This window comes from Heterocephalus glaber, unplaced genomic scaffold, assembly GCF_053883595.1.
Source record: "Heterocephalus glaber isolate CG9 unplaced genomic scaffold, H.glaber_assembly_v1.0 deba00001472, whole genome shotgun sequence".
NCBI lineage: Eukaryota > Metazoa > Chordata > Mammalia > Rodentia > Bathyergidae > Heterocephalus > Heterocephalus glaber.
The window spans coordinates 63276400-63300412 of NW_028258315.1; the positions used below are offsets into that span (position 1 = coordinate 63276400).

The 24013-nt window shown below is 38.2% G+C and overlaps 1 protein-coding gene and 1 long non-coding RNA gene across 2 annotated transcripts in view; one reads left to right on the forward strand and one right to left on the reverse strand.

Annotated features, from left to right (window-relative positions):
* Grm7 (glutamate metabotropic receptor 7) overlaps positions 1 to 4832 on the forward strand; it is a 996496-nt gene extending 991664 nt beyond the window's left edge. Inside the window, exon 10 of the mRNA XM_087182048.1 lies at positions 4739 to 4832. Within this exon, the coding sequence (XP_087038174.1) occupies positions 4739 to 4764 (26 nt within the window). The 3' untranslated portion in view covers positions 4765 to 4832. The remainder of the gene's footprint in view (positions 1 to 4738) is intronic.
* LOC110351074 (uncharacterized) overlaps positions 1 to 24013 on the reverse strand; it is a 136942-nt gene that overhangs the window by 64723 nt on the left and 48206 nt on the right. The window lies entirely within an intron of this gene.

The following is a 24013-nucleotide window of genomic DNA, read 5'->3' on the forward strand; positions in this document are numbered from 1 at the left end:
TCCCCAGGAAGGATGCCACTGCTGGATCCTGAGCTAGAATTTGGTTCTCATGTACCTTGACTGCACATTAGACTCCCCTCAAAACTTTAAAATAAATCCATGGGCAGACCTCACTCCAAAGAGTTTTATTTAGTTGGGCTGGCATACAATCTGGGCATTATTTTCTCTACAAACTTCTCAGGTGATTTAATGACTAAATCTAAGATTAATATGATATGCTAATCTAGGGAGTCTCCAAATTCACTGAGCATCAGAATTTCCTAGAGGATTCATAGAAACACACAATGCTTGGCCCTATCCTTAGAATTAAATTTAAAAGGTGGGGGTGGCACTGACAATTTGCATTTCTAACTAATTCCCAGAGGATGGTGATGCTACCTCTGCTGGTCTGTGAACCATACTTTGGATAAATCCAAGCAACCTAACTCTTCTTTCCACATAAGAAAAGATGGAAACAGGCAAGCACAACATTCTTTTGTGAACTCAAGCACATTTTGTATACCTCCACTCATTCTAGACTTCAGGCTTTCTGACACTGCCTTGTGGGTCCCTGTCACTATTGTTCTATTTCACTAGGTCCTCCTTGCCAGTTCAAATTTGTTCAGAAAAGCAATGTTTTTCTTTCCTGGCCCTGGGGTGGTAAAACAGACCTTTGTACAATGCTTAATCAACAAATGTTTTCAGCACTTAGAATATATCAGGTAAATTCTTAGAGACACAGCAGTCAGGTGAGAAGCCAAATTTTCAACCTGCCATTGAAAAGCTGGCAGGTTAGAATGTGGGTCCAGAAATGACCTCTTCAAGATATACAAGCAGAATCACCACAAAATCCCCGCTTAGAGCTGTGCTTTCCTCACCACATTTCTTCTATTCCTTCGCAGCCCCTCCTTTTTACTTGGAAAGCTTGGACATGCTGATGCTTTATTTTGTTCATCACTTTATACTTTACTATCCTCTGGGATCCAAAAGGATACAGAGATCCAAGTAAAAACGTCCCCAGCTGTCCACATACCTGGTTCCATAGCTGAGAAATTGCTTTGCCTTCCAACTGTAGGAAACTATTTACTATGAGAAAAGGAAATAGTGGTTTCCCAGAGAGCAATTATTGTAACTTTGAGTCATCTGGCCAGCTACCTAGAACCATCCAATGTTAGAGTAACTGGCATATTTTTTTTTCCTTTTTCTCCTAACAAACCATGCTCTCTCCCAAGAAAATGCTGCCTATTGAATGGAACAGTGGCAAAGTCCACCTTAATAATTGTAATCCTGCCAGTGGACATCTACTAGTAAGAAAAACTGCATTGGCCAAATCAGGGGTCCTTGAGCCAAGTGGACAGAACTGCCTTTGCTACTCCTCAGACCGCTGGTGCCTGGAGATAGCACAGAGGTAAACTTGCTGTGTATTCAGAATTACACTAAGAAATACATCCAAACCATCCCACTTAATCCTGAAAGCAGCTCTGCAGAGAGGGAGGAGGGACTAATATGATTAAATGTGAAGAGTGAAAGGAAGGAGAAAGTAGACAAATAATTTTCCTAAAGCCATGCTGTTGAAAAAAGGCAGAGCTTGGATTTGAACTCATATCTCACTAACCCTGGGCTCTATGCTGTTAATTACCAAATTGTAATGTCCAGACATGATTTCTTTTTTATGGTGCTGGGGATTGAATTCGGGGCCACTCTCATGCTAAATACTCCACCACTGATCTATACCTCCAGCCCCAGAATACAATTTCTTATTTCCACAAGAATAATAATAGCAGTCACTATATGTAAATCCCTAACCAGAATGAAATAAAATTTTTAAGAGAACCATATATGTGGACAATGAATAATAATTATAAATAGATTATTAAACAGCATTGAAAGCAATTCAGAAGAATGTTATACAGAAATTGTCACCATTATCTTCAAAATTATCTCAACTATATAAATATTCATATGCATGCCAAGACAAACCTTGAAAGAAATAAACAGAATGAGTTATACTATTGTGAGCTATTATTTAGTCTTCATTTTTTTTTTTACTTTCCATTTCCATTTGTAATAAGGAAGTGCTATATTTATACTCAGGGGAAAGTTAGTTTTAAAATCATCCTATGGATTTTTGCTAAGATGGCTAACTAGGAAAGAGCCGATAACTTTTGATTATATTAAAATGAAAGCTACTATTCATCAAAATATCCATTAGAGAAAATGGAAATAAAATTACAACTTGTGAGAAGGCATCTATGATACATACATAAACCAAAAGAATAATGATAGTAGAAATACACATTAGGAATGAATACACACACACGAGTGTGTAACAAATGTCTGTGTGTCTCCTAAAATTCATGCCAAAACTCTACTCTCTGATGCACTGATGTGATGTCATTAGGAGCAGCTTTTGAGAAGTGATTAGGATTAGAAGTGGTCATGAGGATGGCACCTTTGTGAATGAATTTTGCATCCTTATAAGGGATACCAAAGAGCCTGCTTCCTATGGCCCATGCTCCACCATGGGAGAAATTCCCAAACTGCAACTGGAAGAGGCACCTCACCAGAACCCAAACATGCTGGCACTCATCTCAGACTTCCCACCTCCAGAACTGAGACATAAATTCATTTTGTTTATAGGCCACTTACTTTAACACATATGATAGCAACCCAAGCTACACTATGTGCGTGTAGTTATACACGCATGTGTATATATAGAAGACACACACACACAGATATAAGTAAAAAATAAGGAATATGTATCCCATAATTCCCACAAACAGGAAAATAAAGGCAAATAAAGAGAAAAAGAACAGATACTTCATAGAAGAAGAAATAATATGACTAATAAACATATGAAGAGGTACTCAGCTTTATTAGTAATCAGGGAAAAGTAAGACCACAGGGAGAGTATATTTTATACCCTACCTCATTCCACAGGCGATGTTGAAAACAAATCTGAATAAAAGGAATCTCACATGTTGCTGAACCAAGAGTTAATCAGTTCCACATCTGGGCAAACAATTTCCATTTCATAAAGTTGTGCATTCATGTTCCCTAAAGCATAGCAGGTTTATTGTTCAGCATTGACCCAAAAGGCACTACTTCATAAGAGGCCCAGGAGACATATACCAGGATGTTTGCAGCAGTACTTCTCACATCAACAGGCCAAAGTTCACTGACAGGAAAATGGACAAATTAAATCTCAGTGCAGTCATACAATGAAATATTCATGCACCAGAGAAAGCAGTGAAATCAGTTGGATAAGTTTTAGTAGTAGTAGGTGGGGGAAAAAAGCAAGTACAAAAGATTACCTATAAAACTAAGAACCATAGTTACCTTTTGAGGAAAAAGGGAAGTAGTATAAGAAAAATGTATAATAGATAATGTGAAATAGGTAGCAAAGTTTCAAAGGGGAATGGGGTGGGGCGGGGGGAGATGTGATGAACCACATTCTTAAAAGCGATTTTACCATTAGCAAAGTTCTATCATAGCCACTGTCATTATCTCATTAAATTGATTCCACTCCCATTTGACAGAAGAAGAAACTGAGGAGCAATGGGCTGAATTAAGCTAACTGCCTTAGGGTCACAGAGGTAGACCCCAAGCTAGAATGTTAGCTTTGCCAAGTCAAAGTAGAGCTCTTTCTAAGGCATCCCACAAGTCCTGTAAAGGGGCATGAAGGAGTATGTATGTACTAAAGAAAACCAGCCATCGGCTCAATGATATACAGACCACCTGGATCCATTTTGCTCCTCCTGTTATCTCCACTCTCTTTATCAAAAAGCCATGAATACTGAAAGCTGCAGCTTTTCTCCACGGCACTCAAAGTGTTATGGCCCTTTCCAAGCCACTGTCTTCGAATTCTTAGTCTAAGGTGCTGCTACATTTCACTTAGAAACATGAATATTGTGCTTTCATTTGGAGACACCAAAAAGACTGAGATAAGGCATCATGTCACCAGGAGGACCTCATGTCTACAACAAAAACTCATCATAAAGAAACAACATACATAGGAAAAAGCAACTTGAATGCAGGTCAAACTCCTCATTTGACCCTGACAGAGATGACCAACCTCTCAACTTTGCCTGGAACTCTCACAGCTTCAGCATTGAGAATATACCTTCTTAGGAGATTGTCCTATTCCAGGCACACTGAGATGGTTGGTCCCCTATCCTTAACTGCATCAATCATCCCATTCTGATATTATACAATTTCTTCTCTCATAAACAAAAGAAATACAGAATAAGTCAAATTAAGCTCTGTGGGTTCATACGTGAAGAAGTTCACGTCTGTCTTCCAGGAAGGAACTTGACAAATCCATGCATAAATCATTCTCAAAGATTCATCAATAATCCTCATTTTCCCATTCTCATCTGTACATTCTCCTTATAAAGATTTTCATTCCACATTAACAATGACATGTGGTATGACTCAGTAGGATGCATATACAAATGCTTTTTTTGAACTAAAGCTTCAGGGCAAAGTTTGTAACATTTAAAAAATCAGAATATAACTGTTACCAAATCCTAAAATTACATAGTTCATTTCCTTAAATTTTTGAAAAGAGGCTCAAAAATTAAAAAACCAACCAACCAAACAAAAAATCCACCAGAACAACAACAAAACACCAATGATATGTAAAGACTTCCTATAAATTGTCATCTCAAGAGAGGAAGTCCATATCTGTTCCCTACTCATCGGCCACTTTGGTGGAGCAGTTTGACTTACCAAGCCTGTTGCTTTGCATTTTATCTAGAACCTCCGGACCCACTACATCAGTGAAAGTAATGAACACCTGGGAAGAACTGGCATAGGGGTATGCCTGGTCCACAACACATACAGGTAAGAAAGCCATTGGTACCAATAAGTTTGCAAAATTTTTCTTGCATTATGGCATCAAACTGTCATAAAAGGGGAAAAAATAACCTGTGTTTTTTTTCAAAAAATATTTCAAAGAATATTTCAAAGACTATGAATCACAAGAACAAATGTATACTACACACCATCTACATCTGCCACCTACCACCCAACAGTTAATTTCTCTACAGAATTGGTTCTCAGACTTTATAGAGTATCAGAATTCCCTTGGAAAGCGCTGTAGTCTGAATGTTTGTGTGCCACTTTCTCCACAGTCATGTTCAAATTCTCGCCAAGTTGATAAATAAAGATTTTTTTTGAGAGATGATTAGGCCTTCTTGGCTGGCATAAGAGTCTTTACAAAAGGTACCTGGAGAACTGTGTTGTGCCTCTTTTGAGGATACAGAGTAAAGCAGCTTTCCATGGATGAGAAAACAGAACACACCTGACACTGAATCTATTGGCAACTTGGTCTTGGACTTCCAAACTCCAGAACTTTGAAAATTAGTTTTTGCTCTTGTTGTTTATAAGTCATCCACTGTATGGTATTTTGTTATAGTAGCCAAGGTGGACTAAGAAGACTTTTTAAAGGCAGGTTTCTGGGCCCACCCCTGCATGGTTTAGTTGCTCTGAAGAAGAACATGGGAAGCTGCATTCCTAACAAGTTTTCATTGCTGATTCTGTTCAGAAAGGATCACATCTTGAGAACAGTGCTCAAGAAGGGGTAGGAAAGTAATGTTCTTCCCCAAACTCAGGGTTCTCATATCAGACATATCCACATTTATATTTTCAGAGAGAATTTAAAGCACTACAAATATACCATTGTTAAAGATTTTTACAAACATGGATTCTGCCCCTCTACTGGCAATGGTACACAGGAAGTGACAGAATCAAAGTTGTGTGGCAACACAAAAACAGTCCATTTAAGAGTATGGTCTCAAGGTACATCCGTTTACCTAAAAATGTCTCAAGTTTATCATAGAGCAGTACTCTATTGTTTAAAAAGAAAAACACATCTTCTCTATCCATTCAACCATTGATGGAAATATGGTCTGTTTTCAAGAGTTAGCTATTACAAATGGTGTTACTATAAACATGGGTGTGAATATTTCACTTTGGTGTGGTGCTTCTAAATCTATCAGGAAGAAAACAAGAAGTGGAATAGCTGGGTCAAATGGAACCTCTAGTTTTAGATTTTTGAGGAATCTCAACACTGATTTCCACAGTGGTTGCACCAGTCTACACTCTCACCAATAGGGGAGAAGGGTTCATTTTTTTCCCCACAGCTCAGTCAGCATTTGTTACTGGTTGATTTCTTAATAATAGCCATTCATTCTGGGGTGAGATGGAATTACAGTGTTGTTTTAATCTGCATCTTTTGAATGACCATAGGTGTTGAACAGTTTTTCTTATATTTATTTGCCATTTGTACTTTTGAGAAGTGCACCTTGAGACCATACACTTAAGTAAAACAAATCAGACACACATGTTCAAATATAGCATGGTTTCTCTTGTGTGAGAAACTGAAAGTGTAAAAAAGGACCAAAATGTATGATACTGTGAAATAGGAAGAAAATATTCAAATGGGAAGAGGAACTAAGGAGGGGAAGGGGGGAAGGAAGAAAGGGAAAAGGAAAAAATGGAAGGGTAGAGGAGTTGAAGGGAGGGGAGGGGAAAGGGAAAAAAGAAGAATCAAAGTATATCATGTACAGATACAAATTATCTATGATGAATGTGATCATTATGTATATCTAAAATGTACCAATAAAATTAATTTTAAAAACACAATGAATTTAGTGTAGGGTTGACCTGATAATGTATGGGTGTTCACAGTACAATTTTTCCACTTCTATATTTATTAAACAATATTTATTAAAAATTTAAAGAATATTTAATTTCCAATTTAATATTTTTAGTCATATTTGTGTTAGCACAGAAACTTCCTCATTTTCAATGAACTATAATTTTTCTGTACTATTTTTGAAGGAACTGTGTAAATAATACAGCCATGTGCTGCATAAGGACATTTCTGTCAATGCTGGGCCACATTTACAACTGCAGTCCTGCAAGATTATAATGAAAGGCCACTCTGCTCACCACTATACCAACATATGAACATGTACCAACTTCTCATGAGGAATATAAATAAGATAAAATAAATTATAAAACAAAAAAATATAATGGAGATCAAAAATTCCTCTCGTCAGCTGGGCGTGGTAGCACATGCCTGTAATCCTAGCACTCTGAGAGGCTGAGATATGAAGATAGTAAACTCAAGCCCACCCCAGGTAATTTTGTGACTTGGCAAGACTCTGTCCCAAGATTAAAAATTTTAAAAGGGCTGGGGTTGTACATCAATGGGAAAACTCTAGGTTTGATCCCCCTGACCCTCCACAAAAAATTCCCATTGCCTAGTGAAGTGACTGTTGTAGTGAAGTGACTGTTACCTAGTGAAGTGTATGTTGTAGCACAACATATTTGTTGCCATGCTGCTCTAAACAAGCAAATGTACTATACTGCCAGTCAAATGTATATAGCACGTACAATTATGCACAGTATATAGAACTTGAAAATGAAAATGATGACTAGGTAACTGGCTTATGTACTTACTGTACTATAATTTTTATAGTTATCCTAGAGCACACCGATTCTACTTATAAAACAGATTTTACTGTGAAAGTATATGGTGTTACACTGGCTGCAACCTCCTATGTTGTGTTTACTGTGTTCCTTAACTGCTTCAAGAAGCTGTGTCAGATAACTGACCAGGTTCCTGGAATTCCACTCTACTGTGCTTGCAGAATGATAAAATCCCTTAACCACATGAGAGAGGAAGAATCTAAAAATATTAAGTTTAACACACTCAACCAACTGTATCAAATAAGATGCCTTTGGCTATAAGCAAAAGAAAATCCAATTAACACACAGGAAATTATTTTTCTTTGGAAACAAGGCAGAATCTGTAGGCCAAGACTTGAGATCAAGAATGATGTGAAGAACTGGGGTGATTGTTCTTCTCCTACCTTTTTCCCTGATACGTCTTTCATCCTCACATTTATGCAATGACTGCTGTACCTCCCATCATCACACCCATGTGCCAAGCAACAAAAATTTTAAAAGCTAGATATTCTTAGGAGGTTGTTTATTTAGAAAGAGAGATCTTTCTCTCAAAAGTCTTATAGATGTTTTACTCCAACCATATACCCTTTCTCCTGGTTACTGGACTGTATCTTGGCTGAAAAATCTCTCTCCCAAACTAATGTCCCAAGAGATGTCATATAACTCTTCTTCTAGAAACTTCTTTCATCTGAGAGTAACAGTTATGTAGCCCCACAATCACCAGTGCCAATATAACAAAGCTAAAACTACCAAGAACCCATCAAATTCGAGCAAACCCACCTCCAGTATTCCAACTGAGACAGAGACAGGCTCATGTGTCTACTCCAAGGAAAATCACTTCCCCTTGTTTAGAATTCCACAGAGCAGAGGGCCTGGCAGGCTGTATTCTACAAGGCTGTCTTTGGAATCCTGCTTAAATGGACACCATCCCCAGAGCTGCTTAACTAAAACTCACTACAGAAAAATACCAGAGCTGGCCAGGATCACTGTGATGCATTCTGCACAGGTCATTAGGCAGTTTCAGAAGCCTATTTGCTCTCTGGGTAGCAGCAACTGTCCCCATTTTCGCTCCCATTCTGGACTGTACTTTACAGCACACTGTTCAGCCTGTCACAGGCAAACAAGAATCACAATGAGACATTTGGTTTCAGGCTACAGTTCTTGTGCCAAACTGTCTTGGAACATAAAAGAGTGCCAGTCTCATTCTGCTCCTCCTTTACTTGATTCTCATCTTTATAACAAAATTAAAATTATGTGTAATTCTAAATTATGGTGCTATTTTTGCCTAAATAGGAAATGTGTTTTCATCTCCATCCAGATGCCTATATCTTATCAATCAGCCTTTGAACAGACCATGAACTAATTTAAGACTTAAATTTCTTTTACTGAAGTGTGGTCTCTATTCTCACTTGCTAATTGTCTTATGAGACTGTCCAATAATCCTTCAAAATTAAAAACAGAAACTACGTGATTATTTACTCTGTTCAGCCCACTCTACAAACTACTGAAGTACTATAATATAAAGGTATCAGGAAGCCAGGCACATAACGTACACTTACAATCCCAGCTAAGTACTTTGGAGGCTGAGACAGGAGAATTCTAAGTTTGAGGCCACCCTGGGCAAACAGGGAGACCTCTATCACAAAAAATAAATTAATTAAAATAAAGGCATCAATGATGCCTGCGTGTATCTAACGCCAAGTTGAATGTTTGCACTTCTGGTCCCCCTTCTGCCACGTACACTGCCTGTTCTGTTCTGGAAAGCCAATGAATACACATTGTGGCTCATGTTGTGACATGACAACAAGAGAAAAGACATCTCAGACCACTGGTTGCAAACAGCTGCTCCCTTCCATCCTCCTTCTAAACAAAAGGGTACAAAAGCTGAATAATTAATTCCCCAGATGCTTTTAAATTACTTTCAGGATTTAAAAACTCACATACAGGGGCTAGACAGAAAAATGAAGTAGATAATAAAAATATTTTGGGGTGGGGCTGTGGCTCAGTGATAAACCACATTCATGAGGCCCTGGGTTTGATCCATAGCCCAACAAAATAAAAAAGTTAATTAATTGATTTAATAAATTATGTAAACACTGGAAGGCAAGAAAGGAGAGGGGAAAACATTAAAAGTTAGGACAAATAGACAACAATTAATAAGACAGTTGGCTTAAACCTAAGCATACCAGTAAATTTGGTAAATAGAAGTGAGTTAGCCAACTAAATGAAAAAAATTGTCAAATGATAAAAAGTAGCTTACAAAGGACACTCTTTGGAGCTTGTCTGATCCTCTTCATCAGAGCTGTAGCTGAAGTCACTTCCTTAACTCTTTTTTCTTGCTTTCTGTATTCTAACTCTGCCTATGACTCACCAGAAAAAAAAAACGTATACTCCTTAAATACAGGGCACAGACTGGTTGCAAGTTAAAGGACAGTGTAGTGGCACAGAGGAAGGGGCTTCTGGACTGCCATACCACCACTCCCAGAAGAGAAGAAGGGGCTTCAGGGCTGCCCTAACCCTGCTCCTAGTACAGAGGAAGGGGCTTCCAGGCCACCAAAATGCCTCTCCCATAACAGAGGAAGGGGAATTGGGGCTGCTGAATCACCATTACCAGTGCAGAGGAGGTGAGCCATGAGGGCCCCAACAGCAAACACCCCAGTCCCCCACCCATAGAAATGAGAAAACATGTAAACAAGTCTCAAAACCAGACTTCCAGATCACCTACAGCAACCCCAAAGGGAAATGAGATAGAACACTCTGATACTCAACAACCTGGACACCCTGAACTGGTAGAGAAAGAGGATCTGGAAAAAATGAAATCAGAAATAATTTCTCAGATAACAGGAGAGACTGTGCTCCTAGTGCAAGACATGAATAATAAATCCAGAGAGGAGCTGAGGAAAATGATGGAATCAGAACATAGAAAAAAAATGGAATCCATAAAACAGATGCAAATAGATTTCCAGGAGATGAAAAACTCCATTGAAAGTCTACACAGCACAATGAGCCAATGTGAGGACAGAATTTCAGATATAGAAGATAAGATTGCAATTAGTGACCAGGAAAAGAAAAATTGCTTCAAAATTGTAAGGGACCATGAGAAATCAAACCAGTAGCTGCTAGACGATGCAAAGAAGAATAACATAAGACCGACTGGAGTCAACAAAGAAACAGGAGAGAGTGCAGATGACATAAAAAAAAACTGTTCACAGGAATAATAGCAGAAAACTTCCGCAGCAGGGGAAAAGAACTTGACATACAGATAAGTGAGGCATATAGGACTCCAAATAGCCTTGATCAAAAAAATCGACACATAGGCATATAATTGTTAAGACTCCAGAAACTCAACAGAAGAATAAAGTTCTACAAGCAGTTAGAGAAAAGAAACAAATCACATACAAAGGAAAGCCCATCAGAATCACAGCAGAGTTCTCATCGCAAACCCTCAACGCAAGAAAAGCTTGGAGTGATGTATTTGAAGCACTAAAGGAAAACAGCCTCCAATCCAGATTGATGTACCCTGCAAAACTATCTTTCAAAATTGTTGGAGAAATAAGAAACTTTCATGACAAAGAGCACCTTAGGAACTTCATGAATACCAAACCGGCACTCCAAAAAATTTCAGACAATATCCTAGGAAAAGACAATGAGGATCAGACACCCAGGAAGCCCAGTAGAATGAATCCATTGGGTGCAACAAGAAATTAAATATAAAGGGAGAGAATTGAACAAAAAGAAAAAGTCATGACAATGATAAGTCAATACGTATCAGTTATAACCATCAATGTTAATGGTCTCAATTCACCAATCAAAAGAAATAGACTGGGAGCTGGGGATTTAGCTCAGTGGTTTCAGCACCTGCTGTGCAAGAACAAGGACCCAAGTTTGATCCCCCATAGCAAAAAAAAAAAGAAAGAAAAGAAATAGACTGGCAGAATGGGTCAAGAAGCAAAATCCAACAATACGCTGCATACAAGAACCACACGTAATTCTAAGAGAAACTCAGACTGAAAATTAAAGAGGGGAAAAAATACTCCATGCAATGGGAATCTGAAAAAAACCAGGAGTAGCTATCCTCTTTGGAGATCAAGTGGATTTCAAACCAACACTGATTAAGACAGACAAAGAAGGACACTACATCCTTGTAAAGGGAACAATCCAAGAGGAAGAGATGACAATCATAAAGATCTATGCACCAAACGCTAGTACACCCAACTATATAAAACAAATACTAATGGACATGAAAAGTAATACGTACACTAATACAATAGTACCGGGGGAACTCAATACCACTGTCACAAAACAATATATCAACTAGACAAAAAATAAGTAATGAAATACTAGAACTCAATCAAACTCTTCAACGAATGAACTTAAGAGATGTTTACAGAGTGTTCTACCCCACAAAATCAGAATACACATTCTTTTCAGCTGCACATGGGTCATTCTCCAAAATAGACCACATACTCACTTATAGAACATGGTTAAGTAAGTGCAAAGGAATTGACATTATCCCCTGTATATTATCAGACCATAGTGTAATGAAATTGGAAATCAATAGCAAAAGAAAATGCAAAATTTTCATAAACACTTGGAAAATGAACAACATACTTCTGAATAACCAGTGGGTCACAGAGGAAATTGAAGAAATCAGACAGTTCCTTCAATTAAATGACAATGACAATACAATATATCAGAATCTATGGGACACAATGAAAGCAGTCTTATGAGGGAAATCATAGAGGTGAATATGCATATTAGGAAAACAGAGTGAGCCCAATTAAACAACCTGATGCTGAACCTCAAGCTTCTAGAAAGAGAAGAGCAGGACAAACCCAAAGCTCATACAAGGGAGGAAATTATAAAGATCAGAGCAGAAATCAATTCAATGGAGACTAAGAGAATGATACAGAAAAATTAAAGAAGCCAAGAGTTGGTTCTTCAAAAGAATTAACAAAATTGACAAACCCTTACCCAACCTTATCAGAAAAAGGAAAGAAAAGGCCTAAATCCATGCAATTAGGAATGAAAAGGATGAAATTACAATGGGCCCAGCAGAAATCTAGAAGATCATCAATACCTACCCTAGAGAACCTATATGCCAATAAGATAGACAACACAGAAGAAATGGACAGATTCCTAGATACATATGAATTACCAAAGTTGAACAAAGAAGATCTAAAAATTCTAAACAACCCAATATCAATCAATGAAATTGAAAACATAATTAAAATCTTACCAATTAAGAAAAGCACAGGTTCTGATGGCTTCACTGCTGAATTCTACAAGACATTTAGGGAGGAACTATTGCCACTACTGTTTAAACTCTTCAATGAAAGTGAAAGGGAAGCAATACTCCCAAATTCAGTCCTGGAAGCAAGCATCACCTTGATCCCCAAAGCAGGATCCCCAACTAAAACAGAGAACTATAGGCCAATCTCACTAATGAAAATAGATGTAAAAATCCTTAATAAGATACTGGCGAATAGAATGCAGAAGATCATACACCCTGACCAAGTCCGATTCATCCCAAGGATGTAGGGACGTTTCAATATATGCAAATCAAACAATGTAATACACTATATCAATAGAGCCAAGGACAAAAACCATATGATCACCTCAATAGATACAGAAAAAGCATTTGACAATTTCCAACATGCATTTATGATAAAATCCCTACAAAAAATTGGAATAGATGGTCTCTACCTGAATCTGATAAAAGCCATCTATGAAAAACCAACAGGCAATATCATATTAAATAGTCAAAAACTGAAATCCTTCACACTAAAATCAGGAACAAAACAAGGACGTCCACTATCACCACACTTGTTCAATATAGTTTTGGAAACATTAGTCATGGCAATTAGACAAGAGAAAGAAATAAAAGGAATAAAGACAGGAAAGGAAGAAGGCAAATTGTCATTATTTGCAGATGACACGATACTCTATATAGAAGACCCCAAGAATGCCACCAAAAGTCTTCTAGACTTAATAACCAAATTCAGTAGAGTAGTTAGATACAAGGTCAACACACAAAAATCAATAGCTTTCCTCTACACGAAAAACAGACTCACTGAGAAAGAAATAGGGCAAACAATTCCTTTTACAATAGTATCCAAGAAACTAAAATACCTAGGAATCAACCTAAGAAGTCAAAGACCTCTTCTCTGAAAATTACAGCACTCTGCAAAGAGATTGAAGATGATATCAGAAAATGGAAAGACATCCCCTGCTCCTGGGTAGAAAGGATCAACATAGTGAAAATGGCCATACTCCCAAAACTGCTATATACATTCAATGCAATCCCGATTGAAATCCCAGCACCATACTTCATGGACCTTGAGAAAACAATCCAAAAATTCATTTGGAACAAGAAGAGACCCAGAATAGCAAAAGCAATTCTAGGTAACAAGAGACATGGTAGGGGAATCACAATCCCCAACTTGAAACTATACCACTAAGCTACTGTGATAAAAACAGCATGGTCCTGGCAAAGAAACAGACTTGAGGACCAGTGGAACAGATTAGAAGATGCAGAAACAACTCCAGACACACTCAGCCATCTCATCTTCAATAAAGGAGCCAAACACCCTCACTGGAGGAAAGATAGCCTCCTTAATAAAAGGTGCTGGGAATATTGGGTTTCACCTTGTCAAAGATTAAAACTAGACCTATATCTCTCACCATGCACTAAACTAAAATCAAAATGGATTAAAGATCTAAATATTAAAATAGAAACCCTGAATTGGCTAGAACAGAGGTTAGGTAGAACTCTTGAAGACATTGGTGCAGGAAAAGATTTTATGAACAAAATCTCAGTTGCCCGTGAACTAGCACAGACAATCAACAAGTGGAATCTCTTCTTATTAAAAAGCTTCTACACAGCAAGAGAAACCACCAGCAGTGTGAAGAGACAACCCACAATATGGGAAAAAATTTTCACCTGCTGTTCCTCAGACAAAGGTCTACTATCTCGAATCTATAAAGAACTTAAAAAGAATAGACCTCCCAAATTTAAAGACCCAATCCAAAATGGGTGTCTGAAATGAATAGACATTTCTCAGACAAAGAAGTAGAAATAGCAAATAAACATGTGAAAAAAAATGTTCAACATCACTGGTCATTCGAGAGATGCAAATGAAAACAATGCTGAGATTTCACCTCACTCCAGAAAGAATGACTACTATCATGAAATCAACCAATAACAAATGTTGGCAGGGCTGTGGGGAAAGAGGAACCCTGCTCCACTGCTGGTGAGAGTGTAGTGTAGACTGGTGCAACCACTGTGGAAATCAGTATGGAGATTCCTCAAAGAACTAGGACTGGAAGTCCCATTTGACCCAGCTATTCCTCTGCTAGGTATCTTCCCCAAAGAATTAAAAGAATCATACCACAGTGATGTATGTGCACCCATGTTCATAGCAGCACAATTTGTAATAGCTGAAAATGGAAGCATCCCAATTGCCCATCAACTGGAGACTGGATAAAGAAAATGTATTTTTTTATAAATTGTAGTACTATTCAGCCATAAAAATGAGAAATTAGAGACATTTATAGCTAAATGGATGCACATTGAGACGACACTCTTAAGTGAAATAAATAGGACACACGTGTAAATACCAAATAGTTTCTCTAGTGTGAGAAACTGAAAGTGTAAATAAGGACTAAAAGGTATAATAGATAACATGAAATAGCAAGAAAAGGGGCCAAGGGGAAGGGGAAGTGGGAGGTGTAGGGGAAAGGAAAGAAGGGAATGGAATTAATATGAGAAAATGGAAACAAAGTCTTTGTAAATAGGGAGGGATGGAGGGTTTGAAGGGAGGGCAGGGGAAGGGGGAAAAATAACTAAGAGAGATTATGTAAAGGTGCAAATTTCCAATGATGAATGTCATTATATTGCATACTTAAAATGTACCAATAAAATAAATTTTTTTTAAAAAAGGACAGTGTAGTTAACTAAATGGTGGCCCTATAGATATCAATTCCTAATCCTGAAATCTGTAAATGTTGCCTCATTTGGAAAAAAAGGCCATTGCATATGGGAATAAGTAAGGGTCTTGTGTTGGAGAACTTATTCTGGATTATCCAGGGGAGCCCTTATTGCCATCACAGGTGTCCTTAAAAAAAGCGTGGCTAAGAGACATGTGACACACACAGAACCGGAGGAGGTAATGTGATGCGATCACACAAAGGCAGAGACCCGGATAAGGTAGCTGACTTCACGAACTCCAGCACCGACAGAGGCAAGGAAAGTGTTCTTCTCCCCTGGAGACCTTGGGAGCAATGCTCTAATGACATCTTGAATTGTCTGTTGAGTGGCTGCAGACTTTGAGACTTCAGATCTGTTGAGAATAAATGTTATTTTAAGCTACCAAGATTGGGATAATTTGGTAGTAATTGGTTCAGCGATATATAGGAAATTAGTACAAATGGAAAATGATGAAAGCTTTCAAATCAATCAAATGGAAGCAGACATATGAGATGTGATCAAAATATATGATAAATGTTTAAATTGAAAAGAATTATTTGAAAAAGATCTCCCTACTTCCTATTATCTTGTCTTTTATTTTGCTCTTTATGTATTAGGTTTCTCACATAAGGGAAAACCATGTGGTTGTGAGGAACAAGAGCTGGAAGGGGGAGGGAAGGAAAGGAAAGGGCATGGGAAAAAAGAAGAAAAAAGCAGAAATAGACTTTTTGAAAATGGGAGGGGAACCAAGAGTTGAAGGGAGCAGGAAGGGATAAGAGGGGTAGGGGACAAAATAGTAACAATAATAATTAAGATGCGTTATATATATGAACCAACCACCCATAATAAATGTAGTCATTATGTATTACAAACATGTCCTAATTTAAAAAAACAAAGAAAAACATTTCATTGTACATAAATTTTAAAAATTATTACATTGGTGTTAATTACCCTCAAAATTAACACATCAGCATTAATTCCCCATCAGCATTCTTCCCCTTGCTATGAACCCACTTATCTCATTATTCTGACGCATTCCTGAAGCAGTTCTGGGAGTTTTCTTTCCTGTCTTTAAGAGGAGTTTTCTTTGTTTTTGTTTTTTTTGGTACCGGGGATCGGACTCGGGTCCTTGCGCTTGCGCAGCAGGTGGCAAAACCACTGAGCTAAATCCCTGGCCCTTTAAGAGGAGTTTTGAAAAATATAGTGGTACAGCTGAGTGCCATCCGAAGGAAAGGCAGGCTCATAAAAACATTAAAGCATGCCCTCATCCACTGATCTGACACTATGACTTCTGACTCCTCCTCAAAGTCAAAATAATCATGAAAGGTAAATGTTTTAAATTGACTCAGGACAGGGAGGCAGTGACACAGTGCACCTAAAGACACTAATGAAAGAAGACTCCAGAACTGCTTCAGAGAGTGGCAAGAGCAATGGGACAAGTATGTTCGAAACAAGGGGAAGTAGTTTGAGGCAGATTAATTGTCATGTGTCTTTTACTAAAATCATTTTTTTTTAATTTTAAGCACTTTCCATATTTCTTATCACCTCTTATAACCATATTTGTATCTTCAGGATTGCTTGTTGCCTGAGATGGGTATGTCTTATAGTGATCAAAGAAGGAGAAAGTACAGCTCTGTTTGGGTGTCTCTGTCTTTTCTCCTAGAAAATGTCATGAAGTTTTCTTTATGCAGTTTCTCAGTTACCATTTTTGTCCTTCTTCATTCCAAGAGCGAGTCTTATCAGTGTCAGAGTGAGACCAGAAGATAGAGAAGCATCAGGCAGATTAGGGCAAGGAGCCTGGATATTCTAACTGAATAAACTGAAGTCCAGGAATGAGATGAACTAAAGGTAAGCCACAGGAAACTAAAGTGAAAAGGACAAGGGAGAAGTCCCTGAGTAAACTAGGAAAAAGTAGAAAAGTTGGAAAAACTAGAATGCAAAGGACAAAGGACTACTAAAATCTGCTGAGCACAAGATACCTGGCAAGCAGCTTTATACATGCATTTTTACACATCCTCGGCCTTTTTTTTTTTTTTGTCCTTTTGCATGCCAAAAAATTGTATATAAACTTCCAGATTCAGGCACTTCCTTGGTTTTTCTTTGCCCCCCTTATCTAGCCAGTGCTTTTCTTTGTTCTAATAAACCATATCTTGTACCATTCCCCAGTGTTGTCCTGGTGGCCTCATTCTTCCATCACCCTCAGGACAAGAGCCTAGCATGAGAAAATTAGTTACAACAGGACACTGCCCATTCTAGAAGCTTCATTCCTGCATGCTAGTGGTCACAGGGGAAAGATCTTAAACCTCTATCTTCAAAGGTGGCTCCAGAGATTACAGCAAGATGACCAGCTCTTTATTGTCCTGAGAGCAAGAACCAGTCCATATTTTGTTGCACAGATGCTTTTTTTTAAATTCATTAAGTTTATTGGTACACTTTAGGTATACAATATGATGACATTCATCATTGGGAATTTGTATTTTTACGTGATATATCCTGGTTCTTAATTTTCTCCCGATTCCCCTGTTCACCCTTCCATCCCTTCACCCCTAATACTTAACATAGAGTTTGTTTCCACTTTTTCCTTTTCTCATATTTATTCCTTTCCCTTCCCCTACCCCTCGCAGTTCCCCCTCCCCTTTGGGCCTTATCTTCCTACTTCACATTATTTATTCTACATTTTCATCCTTATTTACACTTTCAGTTTCTCACACCAGAGAAACTATTTGGTATTTGCACATGTGTGTCCTATTTATTTCACTTAAGACTATGGGCTCAATGGCATCCATTTACCTATAAATGTCTCTAGTTTCTCATTCTTCATGGCTGAATAGTACTCCATTTTATTTATTTTTTAAAAAGTATCTTTATTCAGTCTGTAGTTGATGGGCAATTTGGGCTGTTTCCAAGTTTTAGCTATTACAAACTTTGCCGCTATGCATATGGGTGCACACATATTTTGCTGTGGTATGATTCTTTTAATTCTTTTGGGAAGATACCTAGCAGGGGAATAGCTGGGTCAGATGGGACCTCTAATGCTAGTTTTTTGAGGCATCTCCATACCGATTTCCACAGTGGCTGCACCAGTCTACACTCCCACCAGCACTGGAGCAGGGTTCCTTTTTCCCCAGAACCCCATCAGGGTTTGTTAGTGGTTGATTTCTTGTTAGCAGCCATTCTTTCTGGAGTTAAGTGGAATCTCAGCATTGTTTTAATTTGCATCTCTCAAAAAATGACCAGTGATGTTGAACATTTTTTCATATGTTTATTTGCTATTTCTACTTCTTTGTCTGAGAAATGTCTGTTCATTTCAGATGCCCATTTTTGGATTGGGTCTTTAAGTTTGGGAGGTTTGATTTTTTTTTTTAAGTTCTTTATATGTTCTAGATAGTAGACCTTTGTCTGAGGAACAGCTGGTAAATATTTTTACCTACATTGTGAGTTGTCTCTTCACTCTGTTGGTGGTTTCTCTTGCTGTGCAAAAGTTTTTTAATAGATGAGATCCTAGTGATTGATTCTTTATGCTGGTTCATATGTGACTGCTATAGATATTCAATGCAATCCCAATTGAAATGCCAAAAGCATACTTCACAGAACTGGAGAAAATCCAAAAATTCAGTTGGAACAAGAGACCTAGAATAGCAAAAGGAATTCGAGGCAACAAAGACAAGGTAAAGAGTATCACAATTCCCAACTTGAAACTATGCTACAAAGCTACTGTGATAACAACAGCATGGCAGTGGCAAAGAAACAGATCAAGGATCATTGGTAAAGATTAGAAGATGCAGAAACAACTCCAGACATACTTAGCCACCTCATCTTTGACAAAGGAGCCAATCACCCTCACTGGAGGAAAGATAGCCTCTTTAATAGATGGTGCTAGAAAAATTGGGTTTCAACTTACAAAAGATTACAATTAGACCTAGACCTCTCACCATCCACTGAACTAAAATTGAAATGGATCAAAGATCTAAATATTAAAACAGAAACACTAAACTGTGTGGAGAAGAGGTAAGGTAGAACTCTTGAAGACAGTGGCATAGGAAAAGATTCTTTTACAATTCAGAGGGCTCTTAAAGCATAAGAATGTGTATTTTCAACATCAAATTATGAAGGTTCTTCCAAGAACTTAGAAAGTTTCACACGGAAGGAAGGGCCCTTCTTATAGTTCATCAGTACATAGTGAGGGAACCATTCCTGAGCCCAGTCTAGAACCATGCCTCTGCGTCAGCAGGTGAGCTTGCTAGCACCTAACCCTTTGCAACAAATATTTTCCTGTTAAAATAACTGGAGATATATTTTGCACTGAAGCCTGATTGATACACCCTGGAAAAGTTGCTTCCTTTCCCAGGTAAAAACCTTTCTTTAAAAAAAATCAAGAACACTGCCATTTTTATGTTCCATGAACCTAAACATAAACTATAGGTGCTCCTTGACTTATCATGAGGCTACATTGCAATAAGCCTATTGTTAAATTGAAAATATCTTCAACCAAAAAAGCTTATAGTACACCTAATCTTCCTAACATCCTAGCTGAGCAACACAGTGCACTGTAGAGCACTGGTTGTTTTCCTTTGTTATGTCAGGGCTCATGGCTACTACTCACCGCCACAAGAGGAGCTTACCACATATGTATTGCTAATCCAGGAAAAGATCCAAATTCAAAAAGTCAAAGTACAATTTCCACTGAATATTTATCACTTTTATACCATTGTAAAGTTTAAAAATTATACATTAAATCATCTTAAACTGGAGAACATTCATATTTGGTGGTACTTTGCTTAGTTGAAACAAAGGGGCTATTTTCCATTTCTGTTTGTCATTTTATCTCATTATATGCCGTTATTCCAAAGTACTACAATGACTTCTCTTGGGAATTGTTTTTAGAAGAAGCTGCATAAGCTGTGTGTTTAAGGGGGGAAAAGGACTTTCTCCTAAGGGAATCTTATCATTTTCTACTCCGTTAATATGTTCACAATTCCTGCACCAGGGAGCTTCCTAAGATAATACTGTCAACTCTATCAATCTGTGGGCCACATCAGTGTATCACTGATAATGATACAAATGAAAAGTCCAACCACTAAGTTCCCAAACTGCAAACTGGATAGCAGACAGTGAGACATCTTAGCCATTGTGGACTTAATCTCATGTTCCACCAGGAAGAAGAAGGGAGGCAAGACATGTATGTCTACAAAGAATATTGCTGTATAATTTAGATATGTGGCATCCACTGAAAGCCTCATGTATTGGAAGCTCATTGGATCCTGAGGCCAGCGTGCTCATCAGTAGGTAAGTCCACTTATGAGTTCATGGCTGACTTCCTGTTATGAAGTAGGTCCTGACTGAAGTCACCTCATCATGGGCATTACTTGGAATGGTGTATTTCCCTGCCTGTCTCCTCCCCACCACCACCTGTTTCCTGGCCTTCATGGTGTAAGCAGCTTTTCCTTCACCATGTCTCTCTGCAATGCCATTTCTGCCTTGGAGGCAGCTGACTATGTACTGAACTGTGAGCCAAAATAAATTGTGGTTGTTGGGTATTGTGTCTCAGCAGTAAGACAATGGCTGAGACAAATTTTTTTATTAATTTTATTGGTACATTTTAAGTATACAATATAATGACATTCATCATTGGAAATTTGCACCTTTACATAATCTCTCTTGGTTCTTATTTTTTTCCCCATTTCCCTGCCCTTCCTTTAACCCCTCCATACCTATTTACAAAGACTTTGTTTCCATTTTTTCATTTTCTCATATTAATTCCATTCCCTTCTTTCCTTTCCCCTAGCCTTCCCACTTCCCCATCCCTTTTGTCCCTTTTCTTCCTATTTCACATTATCTATTATATCTTTTAATCCTTATTTACATTTTCAGTTTCTCACACTAGAGAAACTATTCGGTATTTACACATGTGTGTCCTATTTCACTTAAGTGTATGCCTCAATGTGTATCCATTTAGATACAAATGTTTCTAATTTCTCATTTTTTATGGCTGAGTAGTACTCCCTTTTTAAAAAAAAACACACACACATTTTCTTTATCCAGTCTGCAGTTCATGGGCAATTAGGCTGCTTCCAAGTTTTAGCTATTACAAATTGTGCTGCTATAAACATCGGTGCACATATATCACTGTGGTATGATTCTTTTAATTCCTTGGGGAAGATACACAGCAGGGGAATAGCTGGGTCAAATGGGACTTCCAGTCCTAGTTCTTTGAGGTATCTCCATACTGATTTCCACAGTGGTTGCACCAGTCAACACTCCCACCAGCAGTAGAGCAGGGTTCCTCTTTCCCCAAAGCCCACCCAGCACTTGTTACTGGTTGATTTCATGATACCAGTCATTCTTTCTGGGGTGAGGTGGAATCTTGGCATTGTTTTAATTTGCATCTCTTGAATGACCAATGATGTTGAACATTTTTTCATATGCTTATTAGCTATTTCTACTTCATTGTCTGAGAAATGTCTATTCATTTCAGATGCCCATTTTTGGATTAGGTCTTTAAATTTGGGAGGTCTGATTTTTTTAAGTTCTTTATATATTTGAGATAGTAGACCTTTGTCTGAGGAATAGCAGGTGAAAAATTTTCCCACATTGTGGGTTGTCTCTTCACACTGTTGGTGGTTTCTCTTGCTGTGCGGAAGCTTTTTAATAAGAAGAGATCCTTCTTATTGTTTGCGGTAGTTCATGGGCAACTGAGGGTTTTTTCATAAAATCTTTTCCTATGCCAATGTCTTTAAGAGTTCTACCTAACATCTGCTCCAGCTGGTTCAGCATTTCTGTTTTAATAGTTAGATCTTTAATCCATTTGATTTTAGTTTAGTAGTGTATTTCTTGTATGTAGCATATTGTTGGATCTTGCTTCTTGACTCATTCTGCCTCTCTATTTCTTTTGTGGTGAATTGAGACGATTAACATTGATGATTATAACTGATATGTATTGACTTATTATTGTCATGATTTTTTCTTTCTGTTGGATTCTCCCCCTTTGTGTTTAATTTCTTGTTGTGCTCAATGGATTCATTCTGCTGGGCTTCCTGGGGTTGGAATCCTCGTCATCTTTTCCTAGGATACTGTCTAAAATTTCTTGGAGTGCTGATTTGGTATTCATGAAGTTCCTAAGGTGCTCTTTGTCATGAAAGTTTCTTATTTCTCCATCAATTTTGAAAGATAGTTTTGCAGGGTACATCAATCTGGGTTGGAGGTTGTTTTCCTGTAGTGCTTCAAATACATCATTCCAATCACTTCTTGCCTTGAGGGTTTGCATTGAGAAGTCTGTTGTGATTCTGATGGGCTTTCCTTTGTATGTGATATGTTTCTTTTCTTTAACTGCATGCAGAATTTTGGTCTTCTGTTGGGTTTCTGGAATCTTAACTATTATATGCCTATGGGTAGATTTTTTTTTGATCAAGGCTATTTGGAGTCCTATATGCCTCATTTATCTGTATGTCAAGTTCTTTTCTTCTGCTTGGGAAGTTTTCTGCCAGCACTTCTGTGAACAGTTTTTTCATGTTGTCTGCACTCTCTCCTGTTTCTTCATTGACTCTGGTCACTTTTATGTTATTCTTCTTTGCATCCTCTAGAAGCTGCTGGATTGATTTCTCTTGGTCCCTTGCTGTTTTAAAGAAATTTCTCTTTCCTGGTCACTGACTGCAATCTTATCTTCTATATCTGAAATTCTGTCCTCACATTGGCTCATTCTACTCTGTAAACTTTCAATGGAGTTTTTAATCTCCTGGAAATCTGTTTGCATCTGTTTTATGGATTCCATTTGTTTCCTCTGTTGGGATTCCATCATGTTCCTCAGCTCCTCTAATTTTTTTTAATCTGTGTCCTCTCTAGACTTATTAATCATGTCTTGCACTATGGGCACAATATCTGCTCTTATCTGAGAAATTATTTCTGATTTCATTTTTTCCAGATCCTCTTTTGTTGCCATTTCAAGGAGTCCAGGTGGTTGAGTATCAGACTGTTCCATCTTGTTTCCCTTTGGGGTTGCTTTAGGTGATCTGGGAGTCTAGTTTTAAGACTTGTTTATGTGTCTTCTCATTTCAACGGGTGGCGGGGGGGAGGTGCGGGATGTGTGCTGTTGGCGCCTGCGTGGCTCCCCTGCTCAGCACTATGGGTGGTGGTATGGTGGCCCAGAAGGTTCAGCTCCTCTGTGCTAGGGGAAGCCCTGCTTCTCAGTGCTGGGGCCGGTGCTACAGCAGCCAAGAAGGTTCACCTCCTCTGTTTGGTGGCAGCTCTGTTCCTCATAGAAACCTGGCCATAAGCCTCCCCTTCACTTCCCATCAGGATCGCTCACTAATCAAGGCCCAGGCCCTCTGCTCCACCCTCTGAGACAAATGTTTTAATTCTCATGAACCTGGCTTCTTCCATGGATAAGTCCAGGTATCATTAAGTTTATTGCCCAACAACTACCTACCACAAGAAAGACTCATATGAACCCTTTCCCTGCAATATATGGCATATAACTTTCATGAGGACAGAGTATCACCTTTTTTCACCCTACAACCTCTCCAGCACCATAATATGGACATGAGAAAGCACAACAAATACTGATGATCATAGGATCCTAATTGATGTGCG